Source organism: Salvelinus alpinus, chromosome 11 (assembly GCF_045679555.1).
Source record: "Salvelinus alpinus chromosome 11, SLU_Salpinus.1, whole genome shotgun sequence".
NCBI classification, from domain to species: Eukaryota; Metazoa; Chordata; class Actinopteri; order Salmoniformes; family Salmonidae; genus Salvelinus; species Salvelinus alpinus.
In genome coordinates, this window is record NC_092096.1 from 70,501,848 (window position 1) to 70,515,523 (window position 13,676).

General features: G+C 48.2%; 1 protein-coding gene across 2 annotated transcripts in view; it reads right to left on the bottom strand.

The window, feature by feature from the left end:
* Positions 1-763: 763 nt before the first annotated feature.
* LOC139534735 (leucine-rich repeat and fibronectin type-III domain-containing protein 4-like) overlaps positions 764-13,676 on the bottom strand; it is a 72,809-nt gene continuing 59,896 nt past the window's right edge. For both annotated transcript variants that reach the window (XM_071334141.1, XM_071334142.1), the window contains 2 exons: positions 3,071-3,188; positions 764-2,601 (listed from right to left, as the gene is read on the bottom strand). In XM_071334141.1, coding sequence (XP_071190242.1) covers positions 1,933-2,601; positions 3,071-3,188 — 787 coding nt within the window. In that variant the 3' untranslated portion in view covers positions 764-1,932. The remainder of the gene's footprint in view (positions 2,602-3,070; positions 3,189-13,676) is intronic.

Consider the following 13,676-nt stretch of genomic DNA (forward strand, 5'->3'; position numbering starts at 1 on the left):
TATCCCCTATGTAGTGCACATCTCTATCCCCTATGTAGTGCACATCTCTATTCCCTATGTAGTGCACATCTCTATTCCTTATGTAGTGCACATCTCTATCCCCTATGTAGTGCACATCTCTATTCCCTATGTAGTGCACATCTATATCCCCTATGTAGTGCACATCTATATCCCCTATGTAGTGCACATCTCTATCCCCTATGTAGTGCACATCTCTATCCCCTATGTAGTGCACATCACAGCAGAGATTTTTGATTTCCTCCGTCCTCATGTTCAGCAGTGAGCCTTTGCTCCTTTCCTTGGTCTGATCTGGGATTACATTGATCAATTTAAACCTTGGTCTGGTCTGGGATTACATTGATCAGTTTAAATCTTGGTCTAGCCTGGGATTACATTGATCAGATGGGCCAGTTAAGTATTTAAATCACTGTCTGCTCTGCATGGGCTGGAGAGACATCCTCCAAGTGTTTGGTTTCCCTTAGTCTCTCTATCCCTCATTCCTTTTTTTCTCTCTCCCTATTTCACCCCTTCTCTCTCCTCTCTCTCTCTCTCTCTCTCTCTCTCTCTCTCTCTCTCTCTCTCTCTCTCTCTCTCTCTCTCTCTCTCTCTCTCTCTCTCTCTCTCTCTCTCTCTCTCTCTCTCTCTCTCTCTCTCTCTCTCTCTCTCTCTCCCTCTCTCTCTCTCTCTCTCTCTCTCTGTCCCTCACCCACCCACCCACCCTCTCTCTCTCTCTCTCTCTCTCTCTCTCTCTCTCTCTCCATTCTGTTTAACACATTTTCTCTGTTTCTTCTCTTTCTCCTCTCCTCTGAACTCAACATTTCTAAATATTTTATATTTTAAGCAGAGATCCTCGGATAAAGATATTCTTATTTCTCCCTCTCTCTCTCTTTCTCTCTCTCTCTCTCTCTTCCCCTCTGTCTCTCTCTTTCTCTCTCTCCTCTCTCTTGTTTCTCTCTTCATATGCCTACATCTGTCATCTCTCTCATGTCTCTCTCATCTCTCTTTCTCTTCTAAATTCCCTCTATTCCAAATCCAATTCAGGTCAAGTCTGGAGGCCTCCTTGGCAGAACAAGTGAGAATCTCTCTTCTCCACTTTCAACCCCTACATCTTCCCTCTATCCCTCTATTCATCTCTCTCTCTCTCTCTCTTCTCCACTTTCAACCCTTACATCTTCCCTCTATCCCTCTATTCATCTCTCTCTTCCTCTCTTCTGTCTTTGTCTCTCTCTCTCTCTCTCTTATATCTCCCTCTCTCACTCTCTTCTATCTCCCTCTCTCTCTCTCTACACATTTCCTCTCTGTAACCCTAGAAATCTCTGAGGGTCCCTCTCTCTCTCTCTGTCTCATTCTCGCTCTTTCTCCCTCTTTCTCTGTGTCTCTTTTGCTCTCCCTCTCTCATTCCCGTTGCCCCTGACGACAACACTGGTCACCGCTGAGTAAGAGTTAGTGTTGTTATAGATGTGGACGTGGTAACTCCCCGTCACCACTACCCTGGTGGCTGGTTGTTGCTGAGTGTACCAACCAACATTCCTTGCAGCGATTTCCTCCGCCTCGTCCAAGTCACTGACAACCGCTTGGCGTAACCGTGGCGACCGCCGTACTGTCGCTGGGTGGTAACCATTGTCTTGGCGATGGAAACAGAAGAAGAAGATAACCCCATGTCGAGGGAGTTGCTACGTTTGGCACGCACAATGCTGTGGGAGGGTCTTAGCGGAGCTCCTGGGCTCTGATAGGCCTGAGAAGAGTTACATTTATCTCCGAGTCAGCCCACTATGTCTCCGTGTCTCATCCTCCAATCAGAAAGGAGATCCTGTCCCAGGAGCCTATCCAGGGTGAAGCTTGCCCGTATGGCCCCACCAATTATTACTACATCTGGGCAGAGCCTAGCCCTCCCACCTCGTGATTGGCGGGGGAGGGTTGAGGGGGAGGAGCTTATGACAGGAGAGTTGTAGAGAGAGTCTGTTTAGGGGATGTAGGGAGGAAGGTGTCTCTCACTGCTAGCGTCATGTCCACCTGTCCTCCCCCCTTCTCTCCATCCCTGTCCTCCCCCCTTCTCTCACTCCCTGTCCTCCCCCCTTCTCTCCCTCCCTGCCCTCCCCCCTTCTCTCCCTCCCTGCTAGGCCTGGGGAGAGTTTGGGGTTTTGGTTTGGGGGGTACCTTAGGGGGTACGTCGGCCCCTCCTTTCTCGCCCTCGTTTCCCTTCTCTTTCTCCTTCTTTTTCTCTTTTCCTCTCTCCTTCGTCCTGCCCCCTCTCTGCTTTGAAGGCAGCCCATTGGGCAAGACCACCATCATCACATCTCCGTTGCCATCCGATTGGCCGTAGACTCCTCCGCCACCTCCGGCCGCCGCCTCTTTCACCGGACTCCCTAATGACCCGCCCTGGCAACACGCCAACTCATCACTATCATCCCCGTGGTGACAGTGGTCGTCCTGGTTACTGCAGACACGGTGACGCACCATCAGCGCCACGGTGAACACCAGCAGCGTTACCACGACAACGCCTCCCACAAGTATTGTCAGGGTTCCTCCCAGGAAGTGGGTCTGTAGAGATCGGCATTCTGGGTAGAGTTCTTTAGTGCTAAACTGGGCGCAGCCAAGAACCTTGAAAAAAGAGAGAGATTAAGGAAAATAGATAAGAGAAATTTTTGATAAATTAATGAATGAATGAATACAGATTGAATGAAAGTAGATCGTTTTAGAGAGAGAGAGAGATGGAGAGAGGGAGTAAAATTAAGTAAAAAATATCAAAGAAAGAAACTTAGAAGGAAAGTAAATGATTTTCTAGCGAGAGAGAGGATTACGGAAAAGATAAACCTATGATAAACCAAACCCCCAAAGTCTTGTTTAAAGCAGTAGTGAAGAACGGGATTGGGGTCAATTGGAATTGAAGGCAGTCAATTCAAGAAGTAAACTGAAATTCCAATTCAATAATTGCAAAAAGGGCATCTATTTTCATTGACTGCTGAATATGAAAAGCTATTTTTTGTCAAAAGTGTTTCACTTCCTAAATTGACTAACTTCAATTCAAATGAAACCCTGGTGAGGAGCTACAGAGAAAGGATCAGAGTACCTTGGTAGCTGCCAAGGAGGTGACTTTGTCATCAAAGATGGCCAGGACACACAAGTTGTAGTCCGCTCCAGATACCAGGTTCTTCAACATGAAACTGTTACTGGTAGAAGGGAGGATCCTGGAAAAGAAAAAGAATGAAAGGTATCTTTACATTATCTTTTTTAATTATTTAACAACTACTACATTATTATTGTATTTTTGTATTTATTTAAGTGTAATATACAGTTAAGCATTTCAATTAAAGTAGAGTACATATTTTAGAGAGAAGGATGAAACAAAAGAGAGAGAGTTTGAGAGAGGGGTAGAGAGGGGTAGAGAGAAAGAGCGAGAGAGGGGGGTAGAGAGAGAAGAGAGAGATCGAGAGAGGGGTAGAGAGACAGAGAGAGAGAGTGGTAGAGCGAGACAGGAGAGAGAGAGAGAGGGGTAGAGAGAGAGAGTGAGAGAGGGGGGTAGAGAGAGAAGAGAGAGATCGAGAGAGGGGTAGAGAGACAGAGAGAGAGAGTGGTAGAGCGAGACAGGAGAGAGAGAGAGAGAGAGAGGGGTAGAGAGAGAGAAGAGATAAAGAGGGAGAGAGGAGAGAGAGAAGATAGAGAGAGGGGTAGAGAGAGAGAATAGAGAAAGAGGGAGAGAGGAGAGAGGAGAGAGAGAAAGAGGGAGAGAGAGAGAAGAGAGAAAGAGGGAGAGAGAGAGAGAAGAGAGAAAGATTGAGAGAGAGAAAGAGATGGGTTGAGAGAGAGAGAGAGGGAGGCTTTATTAAGCAGAGGAGCTGAGTGGAATTATGAAAATAAAACAATTCATTACAGCTGCAGACAGACAGACGTGTGTGTATGTGTGTGTGTATGTGCGTGCGTGAGGGTGCGTGAGGGTAGTGAGGGTGCGTGAGGGTGCGTGAGGGTGCGTGAGGGTGCGTGAGGGTGCGTGAGGGTGCGTGCTCAACATACTAAACATTTTGATCCACACAGAAAAGAGCCTTCTGTTCCCCTTGTACTTTGACCATCGAACCTGCTGTCACTATTGGAACAGACTTACACTGTAATGAATAGAATATTTAATGAATGAAACATAATGAGAATATCTTGGTCAGAACAGAGAGTTTCTGTGAAGGCATAATAATTGCCAACAGAAAACCTAGAGGTAAGAGCTCTCCTTAGAAAAATGATTTCCTATTATAGAAATATAAATACATGAACTGCCCCACTTACAGTAATCACACACTATTATAGAAACGTGAATACATGAACTGCCCCACTTACAGCTTACCGCCCCAATAGGTCCACAGACGACGCAATCACACTGCTCACTGCCCTAACCCATCTGGACAAGAGGAATACCTATTTAAGAATGCTGTTCATCGACTACAGCTCAGCATTTAACACCATAGTACCCTCCAAACCCTCCAGACCCTGGGTCTCGACCCCGCCCTGTGCAACTGGGTCCTGGACTTCCTGACGGGCCGCCCCCAGGTGGTGAAGGTAGGTAACAAAATCTCCACCCCGCTGACCCTGGGGCCCCACAAGGATGTGTTCTCAGCCCTCTCCTGTACTCCCTGTTCACCCACGACTGCGTGGCCGAGCACGCCTCCAACTCAATAAACAAGTTTGCAGACGACACTACAGTGGTAGGCTTGATTACCAACAACGACGAGACGGCCTACAAGGAGGAGGTGAGGGCCCTTGGAGTGTGGTGTCAGGAAAATAACCTCACACTCAACGTCAACAAAACAAAGGAGATGATTGTGGACTTCAGGAAACAGCAGAGGGAGCACCCCCCAATCCACATCGATGGGACAGTAGTGGAGAGGGTAGTGGAGAGGGTAGTAAGTTTTAAGTTTCTCGGTGTACACATCACGGACAAACTGAATTGGTCCACCCACACAGACAGCGTTGTGAAGAAGGCGCAGCAGCGCCTCTTCAACCTCAGGAGGCTGAAGAAATTCGGCTTGTCACCAAAAACACTCACAAACTTTTACAGACGCACATTCAAGAGCATCCTGTCGGGCTGTATCCCCACCTAGTATGGCAACTGCTCCGCCCACAACCGTAAGGCTCTCCAGAGGGTAGTGAGGTCTGCACAACGCATCACCGGGGGCAAACTACCTGCCCTCCAGGACACCTACACCACCCGATGTCACAGGAAGGCCATAAAGATCATCAAGGACAACAACCACCCGAGCCACTGCCTGTTCACCCCGCTATCATCCAGAAGGCGAGGTCAGTACAGGTGCATCAAAGCTGGGACCGAGAGACTGAAAAACAGCTTCTATCTCAAGGCCATCAGACTGTTAAACAGCCATCACTAACATTGAGTGGCTGCTGCCAACATAGTGACTCAACTCTAGCCACTTTAATAATGGAAATTGGATGTAATAAATGTATCACTAGCCACTTTAAACTATGCCACTTTATATAATGTTTACATACCCTACATTACTCATCTCATATGTATATACTGTACTCTATACCATCTACTGCATCTTGCCTATGCCGTTCGGCCATCGCTCATCCATATATTTATATGTACATATTCTTATTCATCCCGTTACATTTGTGTGTATAAGGTAGTTGTTGTGAAATTGTTAGGTTACTTGTTAGATATTACTGCATGGTCGGAACTAGAAGCACAAGGATTTTGCTACACTCGCATTAACATCTGCTAATCAAGTGTATGTGACAAATACAATTTGATTTGATTCAATTTGATTTAATCAGCCAGAGGGCTCAATCCTCTCTATTGACTACATGACCTACGATCCAGCCAGAGGGCTCAATCCTCTCTATAGACTACATTACCTTCTACAATCCAGCCAGAGGGCTCAATCCTCTCTATAGACTACATGACCTTCTACGATCCAGCCAGAGTGCTCAATCCTCTCTATAGACTACATTACCTTCTACGATCCAGCCAGAGGGCTCAATCCTCTCTATAGACTACATTACCTTCTACGATCCAGCCAGAGGGCTCAATCCTCTCGATAGACTACATGACCTTCTACGATCCAGCCAGAGGGCTCAATCCTCTCTGTAGACTACATGACCTTCTATGATCCAGCCAGAGTGCTCAATCTCCTCTATAGACTACATTACCTTCTACGATCCAGCCAGAGGGCTCAATCTCCTCTATAGACTACATTACCTTCTATGATCCAGCCAGAGGGCTCAATCTCCTCTATAGACTACATTACCTTCTACGATCCAGCCAGAGTGCTCAATCTCCTCTATAGACTACATTACCTTCTATGATCCAGCCAGAGGGCTCAATCTCCTCTATAGACTACATTACCTTCTACGATCCAGCCAGAGGGCTCAATCCTCTCTGTAGACTACATTACCTTCTACGATCCAGCCAGAGGGCTCAATCCTCTCTGTAGACTACATGACCTAACTGAGAAATGTAACGTAGTAAAAAGAGAGAGTCGTAAGTTCCTTCAGTTCCTTTGAAGAAACTCATGAAAGTGTAGCTACTGTTATCTCTTACGCAGTATTATAAACTGGGGGGGTTTGAGCCCTGAATTTTGATTGGCTGACAGCCGTGGTATATCAGACCGTATATCACGGTTAAGACAAAATATGTATTTTTATTGCTCTAATTACGTTGGTAAACAGTGTATAATAGCAGTGAGGCACCTCTGGGTTTTGTGGTATAGACTGCGGCTAAGGGGTGTGTCCAGGCACTCAGTGTTGCGTCGTGCATAAGAATAGCCTTTAGCCGCAGTCTATGGGCCGTATACCACAAACCTCCTCGGGCCTTATTGCTTAAATATCCCACGGCTGTCATCCAATCAGCATTCAGAGCCCAAACCATCCATTTTATAATATGTAATATATAATGGATGTACAGTATTAGCTATGAATTTTCCAATGTGTTTTTATATTGTACATAATTGCTATGATAGACGTAGTGAAAATGCTTTGGCCAGCACAGCAAGAACCCTTTAACAAGTAAGTAGTAAGAATTACATACCAAGTAACATAGAAACACTACAGCAGTAACATAGAAACAAGTAACAAGTAAGTAGTAAGAATTATATACCAAATATCATGTAACACTACAGTAGTAACATAGAACAGCTACAGTAGTAACATAGAACAGCTACAGTAGTAACATAGAAACACTACAGTAGTAACATAGAAACACTACAGTAGTAACATAGAAACACTACAGTAGTAACATAGAAACACTACAGTAGTAACATAGAACAGCTACAGTAGTAACATAGAACAGCTACAGTAGTAACATAGAAACACTACAGTAGTAACATAGAACAGCTACAGTAGTAACATAGAAACACTACAGTAGTAACATAGAAACACTACAGTAGTAACATAGAAACGCTACAGTAGTAACATAAAAACACTACAGTAGTAACATAGAAACACTACAGTAGTAACATAGAAACACTACAGTAGTAACATAGAAACACTACAGTAGTAACATAGAAACGCTACAGTAGTAACATAGAAACACTAGAGTAGTAACATAGAAACACTACAGTAGTAACATAGAAACTGATTTTGCAACCAATCTGTCCTAGACACATCCAATCTGTCCTAGACACATCCAATCTGTCCTAGAAACATCCAATCTGTCCTAGACACATCCAATCTGTCCTAGACACATCCAATCTATCCTAGAAACATCCAATCTGTCCTAGACACATCCAATCTATCCTAGACACAACCAATCTATCCTAGACACATCCAATCTGTCCTAGACACATCCAATCTGTCCTAGAAACATCCAATCTATCCTAGAAACATCCAATCTGTCCTAGACACAACCAATCTGTCCTAGACACAACCAATCTGTCCTAGACACATCCAATATATCCTATAATCTCCTGCCTATATTGGCATGTGTACATGATGGATATACATTGGCATTTATACTGAACAAAACAATGAATGCATCGTGCTACATTTCCAGAGATTTTACTGAGTTACAGGTCATATAGGGAAATTATTCCATGTAAATACATTTATTAGGCCACCATCTATGAATTTCACATGACTTGGCAGGGGTGCAGCCATGGGTGGGCCATGGAGGGCATAGGCCCACCCGATTGGCAGCCAGGCCCACCCACTTGGCAGCCAGGCCCAGCCACTGGGGAGCCAGGCCCAGCCACTGGGGAGCCAGACCCAGCCACGGGGGAGCCAGGCCCACCCACTGGGGAGCCAGGCCCAGCCAATCAGAATGTTTTTTTCCCTCCCACAAAAGGGCTTTATTACAGACAGAAATACTCCTCAGCAGACGACCACCATCAGACGATCCCGCAGGTGAAGAAGTCGGACGTGGAGGTACTGGGTGGGCGTGGTTACACGTGGTTCTGCGGTTGTGAGGCCGGTTGGATGTACTGCCAAATGCTCCAAAACGATGTGGGAGGAAATTTAAGGTGGATAAATTAACATTCAATTATCTGGCAACAGCTCTGGTGGACATTCCTGCAGTCAGCATGCCAATTGTACGCTCACTCAAAACTTCAATGTGATGAAAATTATATGGTTTAAATTTTGAAAAGGCATTGGCCAGGGACTGTGTGGAACAAGGTCTGAACAGGAGCTGTATGGAACAAGGTCTGAACAGGAGCTGTATGGAACAAGGTCTGAACAGGAGCTGTATGGAACAAGGTCTGAACAGGAGCTGTATGGAACAAGGTCTGAACAGGAGCTGTGTGGAACAAGGTCTGAACAGGAGCTGTGTGGAACAAGGTCTGAACAGGAGCTGTGTGGAACAAGGTCTGAACAGGAGCTGTATGGAACAAGGTCTGAACAGGAGCTGTGTGGAACAAGGTCTGAACAGGAGCTGTGTGGAACAAGGTCTGAACAGGAGCTGTATGGAACAAGGTCTGAACAGGAGCTGTATGGAACAAGGTCTGAACAGGAGCTGTGTGGAACAAGGTCTGAACAGGAGCTGTATGGAACAAGGTCTGAACAGGAGCTGTGTGGAACACGGTCTGAACAGGAGCGGCGTGGAACAAGGTCTGAACAGGAGCTGTATGGAACAAGGTCTGAACAGGAGCTGTATGGAACACGGTCTGAACAGGAGCTGTATGGAACACGGTCTGAACAGGAGCTGTATGGAACACGGTCTGAACAGGAGCTGTGTGGAACAAGGTCTGAACAGGAGCTGTATGGAACAAGGTCTGAACAGGAGCTGTATGGAACAAGGTCTGAACAGGAGCTGTGTGGAACACGGTCTGAACAGGAGCGGCGTGGAACAAGGTCTGAACAGGAGCGGCGTGGAACAAGGTCTGAACAGGAGCTGTATGGAACAAGGTCTGAACAGGAGCTGTATGGAACACGGTCTGAACAGGAGCGGCGTGGAACAAGGTCTGAACAGGAGCTGTATGGAACAAGGTCTGAACAGGAGCTGTGTGGAACAAGGTCTGAACAGGAGCTGTATGGAACAAGGTCTGAACAGGAGCTGTATGGAACAAGGTCTGAACAGGAGCTGTGTGGAACAAGGTCTGAACAGGAGCTGTATGGAACAAGGTCTGAACAGGAGCTGTGTGGAACACGGTCTGAACAGGAGCGGCGTGGAACAAGGTCTGAACAGGAGCTGTATGGAACACGGTCTGAACAGGAGCTGTATGGAACACGGTCTGAACAGGAGCTGTATGGAACACGGTCTGAACAGGAGCTGTGTGGAACAAGGTCTGAACAGGAGCTGTATGGAACAAGGTCTGAACAGGAGCTGTATGGAACAAGGTCTGAACAGGAGCTGTGTGGAACACGGTCTGAACAGGAGCGGCGTGGAACAAGGTCTGAACAGGAGCGGCGTGGAACAAGGTCTGAACAGGAGCTGTATGGAACAAGGTCTGAACAGGAGCTGTATGGAACACGGTCTGAACAGGAGCGGCGTGGAACAAGGTCTGAACAGGAGCTGTGTGGAACAAGGTCTGAACAGGAGCTGTATGGAACAAGGTCTGAACAGGAGCGGCGTGGAACAAGGTCTGAACAGGAGCTGTATGGAACACGGTCTGAACAGGAGCTGTATGGAACAAGGTCTGAACAGGAGCTGTATGGAACACGGTCTGAACAGGAGCTGTATGGAACAAGGTCTGAACAGGAGCGGCGTGGAACAAGGTCTGAACAGGAGCTGTATGGAACACGGTCTGAACAGGAGCTGTATGGAACAAGGTCTGAACAGGAGCTGTATGGAACAAGGTCTGAACAGGAGCTGTGTGGAACAAGGTCTGAACAGGAGCTGTATGGAACAAGGTCTGAACAGGAGCTGTATGGAACACGGTCTGAACAGGAGCTGTATGGAACAAGGTCTGAACAGGAGCTGTATGGAACACGGTCTGAACAGGAGCTGTATGGAACAAGGTCTGAACCTGAGCTGGTCTCAAATGACTTGTGATTTTATGACCTGGGGACTTTAAGGGTTAATCTGCGCAAGGCACAGTTCAAAGTTTTCACATCCCAGATCTCAGAACTGTTTTCTTGTGAATTCTTCTTTCATAAACCCTAAAAAAAAACGAAAGTGCAGAGTAGCAAAAAATCCTGAGACAATTTAAAATCTGATTGAACCTTTTAGCCTCTGAAATGTCAATCCCAGCAGGTAGCCTAGTGGTTAGAGCGTTGGGCCAGTAACCAGCAGGTACCCTAGTGGTTAGAGCGTTGGGCCAGTAACCAGCAGGTAGCCTAGTGGTTAGAGTGTTGGGCCAGTAACCAGCAGGTAGCCTAGTGGTTAGAGCGTTGGGCCAGTAACCAGCAGGTAGTCTAGTGGTTAGAGCGTTGGGCCAGTAACCAGCAGGTACCCTAGTGGTTAGAGCGTTGGGCCAGTAACCAGCAGGTAGTCTAGTGGTTAGAGCGTTGGGCCAGTAACCAGCAGGTAGCCTAGTGGTTAGAGCGTTGGGCCAGTAACCAGCAGGTACCCTAGTGGTTAGAGCGTTGGACCAGTAACCAGCAGGTAGCCTAGTGGTTAGAGCGTTGGGCCAGTAACCAGCAGGTAGCCTAGTGGTTAGAGCGTTGGGCCAGTAACCAGCAGGTACCCTAGTGGTTAGAGCGTTGGGCCAGTAACCAGCAGGTAGCCTAGTGGTTAGAGCGTTGGGCCAGTAACCAGCAGGTACCCTAGTGGTTAGAGCGTTGGGCCAGTAACCAGCAGGTAGCCTAGTGGTTAGAGCGTTGGGCCAGTAACCAGCAGGTAGCCTAGTGGTTAGAGCGTTGGGCCAGTAACCAGCAGGTACCCTAGTGGTTAGAGCGTTGGGCCAGTAACCAGCAGGTACCCTAGTGGTTAGAGCGTTGGGCCAGTAACCAGCAGGTACCCTAGTGGTTAGAGCGTTGGGCCAGTAACCAGCAGGTAGCCTAGTGGTTAGAGCGTTGGGCCAGTAACCAGCAGGTACCCTAGTGGTTAGAGCGTTGGGCCAGTAACCAGCAGGTACCCTAGTGGTTAGAGCGTTGGGCCAGTAACCAGCAGGTAGCCTAGTGGTTAGAGTGTTGGGCCAGTAACCAGCAGGTAGCCTAGTGGTTAGAGTGTTGGGCCAGTAACCAGCAGGTAGCCTAGTGGTTAGAGCGTTGGGCCAGTAACCAGCAGGTACCCTAGTGGTTAGAGCGTTGGGCCAGTAACCAGCAGGTAGCCTAGTGGTTAGAGCGTTGGGCCAGTAACCAGCAGGTAGCCTAGTGGTTAGAGCGTTGGGCCAGTAACCAGCAGGTAGCCTAGTGGTTAGAGCGTTGGGCCAGTAACCAGCAGGTAGCCTAGTGGTTAGAGTGTTGGGCCAGTAACCAGCAGGTAGCCTAGTGGTTAGAGCGTTGGGCCAGTAACCAGCAGGTAGCCTAGTGGTTAGAGCGTTGGGCCAGTAACCAGCAGGTACCCTAGTGGTTAGAGCGTTGGGCCAGTAACCAGCAGGTAGCCTAGTGGTTAGAGCGTTGGGCCAGTAACCAGCAGGTAGCCTAGTGGTTAGAGCGTTGGGCCAGTAACCAGCAGGTAGCCTAGTGGTTAGAGCGTTGGGCCAGTAACCAGCAGGTAGCCTAGTGGTTAGAGCGTTGGGCCAGTAACCAGCAGGTAGCCTAGTGGTTAGAGCGTTGGGCCAGTAACCAGCAGGTACCCTAGTGGTTAGAGCGTTGGGCCAGTAACCAGCAGGTACCCTAGTGGTTAGAGCGTTGGGCCAGTAACCAGCAGGTACCCTAGTGGTTAGAGCGTTGGGCCAGTAACCAGCAGGTACCCTAGTGGTTAGAGCGTTGGGCCAGTAACCAGCAGGTACCCTAGTGGTTAGAGCGTTGGGCCAGTAACCAGCAGGTACCCTAGTGGTTAGAGCGTTGGGCCAGTAACCAGCAGGTACCCTAGTGGTTAGAGCGTTGGGCCAGTAACCAGCAGGTAACCTAGTGGTTAGAGCGTTGGGCCAGTAACCAGCAGGTAGCCTAGTGGTTAGAGCGTTGGGCCAGTAACCAGCAGGTACCCTAGTGGTTAGAGCGTTGGGCCAGTAACCAGCAGGTACCCTAGTGGTTAGAGCGTTGGGCCAGTAACCAGCAGGTACCCTAGTGGTTAGAGCGTTGGACCAGTAACCAGCAGGTAGCCTAGTGGTTAGAGCGTTGGACTAGTAACCAGCAGGTAGCCTAGTGGTTAGAGCGTTGGACTAGTAACCAGCAGGTAGTCTAGTGGTTAGAGCGTTGGACCAGTAACCAGCAGGTAGCCTAGTGGTTAGAGCGCTGGGCCAGTAACCAGCAAGTTGCCTAGTGGTTAGAGCGTTGGACTAGTAACCAGCAGGTAGCCTAGTGGTTAGAGCGTTGGACTAGTAACCAGCAGGTAGCCTAGTGGTTAGAGCATTGGACAAGTACCCAGCAGGTAGCCTAGTGGTTAGAGTGTTGGACAAGTACCCAGCAGGTAGTCTAGTGGTTAGAGCGTTGAACTAGTAACCAGCAGGTAGCCTAGTGGTTAGAGCGTCGGACTAGTAACCAGCAGGTACCCTAGTGGTTAGAGCGTTGGACCAGTAACCAGCAGGTAGCCTAGTGGTTAGAGCGTTGGGCCAGTAACCAGCAGGTAGCCTAGTGGTTAGAGCGTTGGACCAGTAAACAGCAGGTAGCCTAGTGGTTAGAGCGTTGGGACAGTAACCAGCAGGTAGCCTAGTGGTTAGAGCATTGGGCCAGTAACCAGCAGGTAGCCTAGTGGTTAGAGCGTTGGACCAGTAACCAGCAGGTAGCCTAGTGGTTAGAGTGTTGGACCAGTAACCAGCAGGTAGCCTAGTGGTTAGAGTGTTGGCCCAGTAACCAGCAGGTAGCCTAGTGGTTAGAGCGTTGGACTAGTAACCAGCAGGTAGCCTAGTGGTTAGAGTGTTGGACTAGTAACCAGCAGGTAGCCTATTGGTTAGAGCGTTGGGCCAGTAACCAGCAGGTAGCCTAGTGGTTAGAGCGTTGGGCCAGTAACCAGCAGGTAGCCTAGTGGTTAGAGTGTTGGCCCAGTAACCAGCAGGTAGCCTAGTGGTTAGAGCGTTGGACTAGTAACCAGCAGGTAGCCCAGTGGTTAGAGTGTTGGACCAGTAACCAGCAGGTAGCCTAGTGGTTAGAGTGTTGGTCTAGTAACCAGCAGGTAGCCTAGTGGTTAGAGCGTTGGGCCAGTAACCAGCAGGTAGCCTAGTGGTTAGAGTGTTAGTCTAGTAACCAGCAGGTAG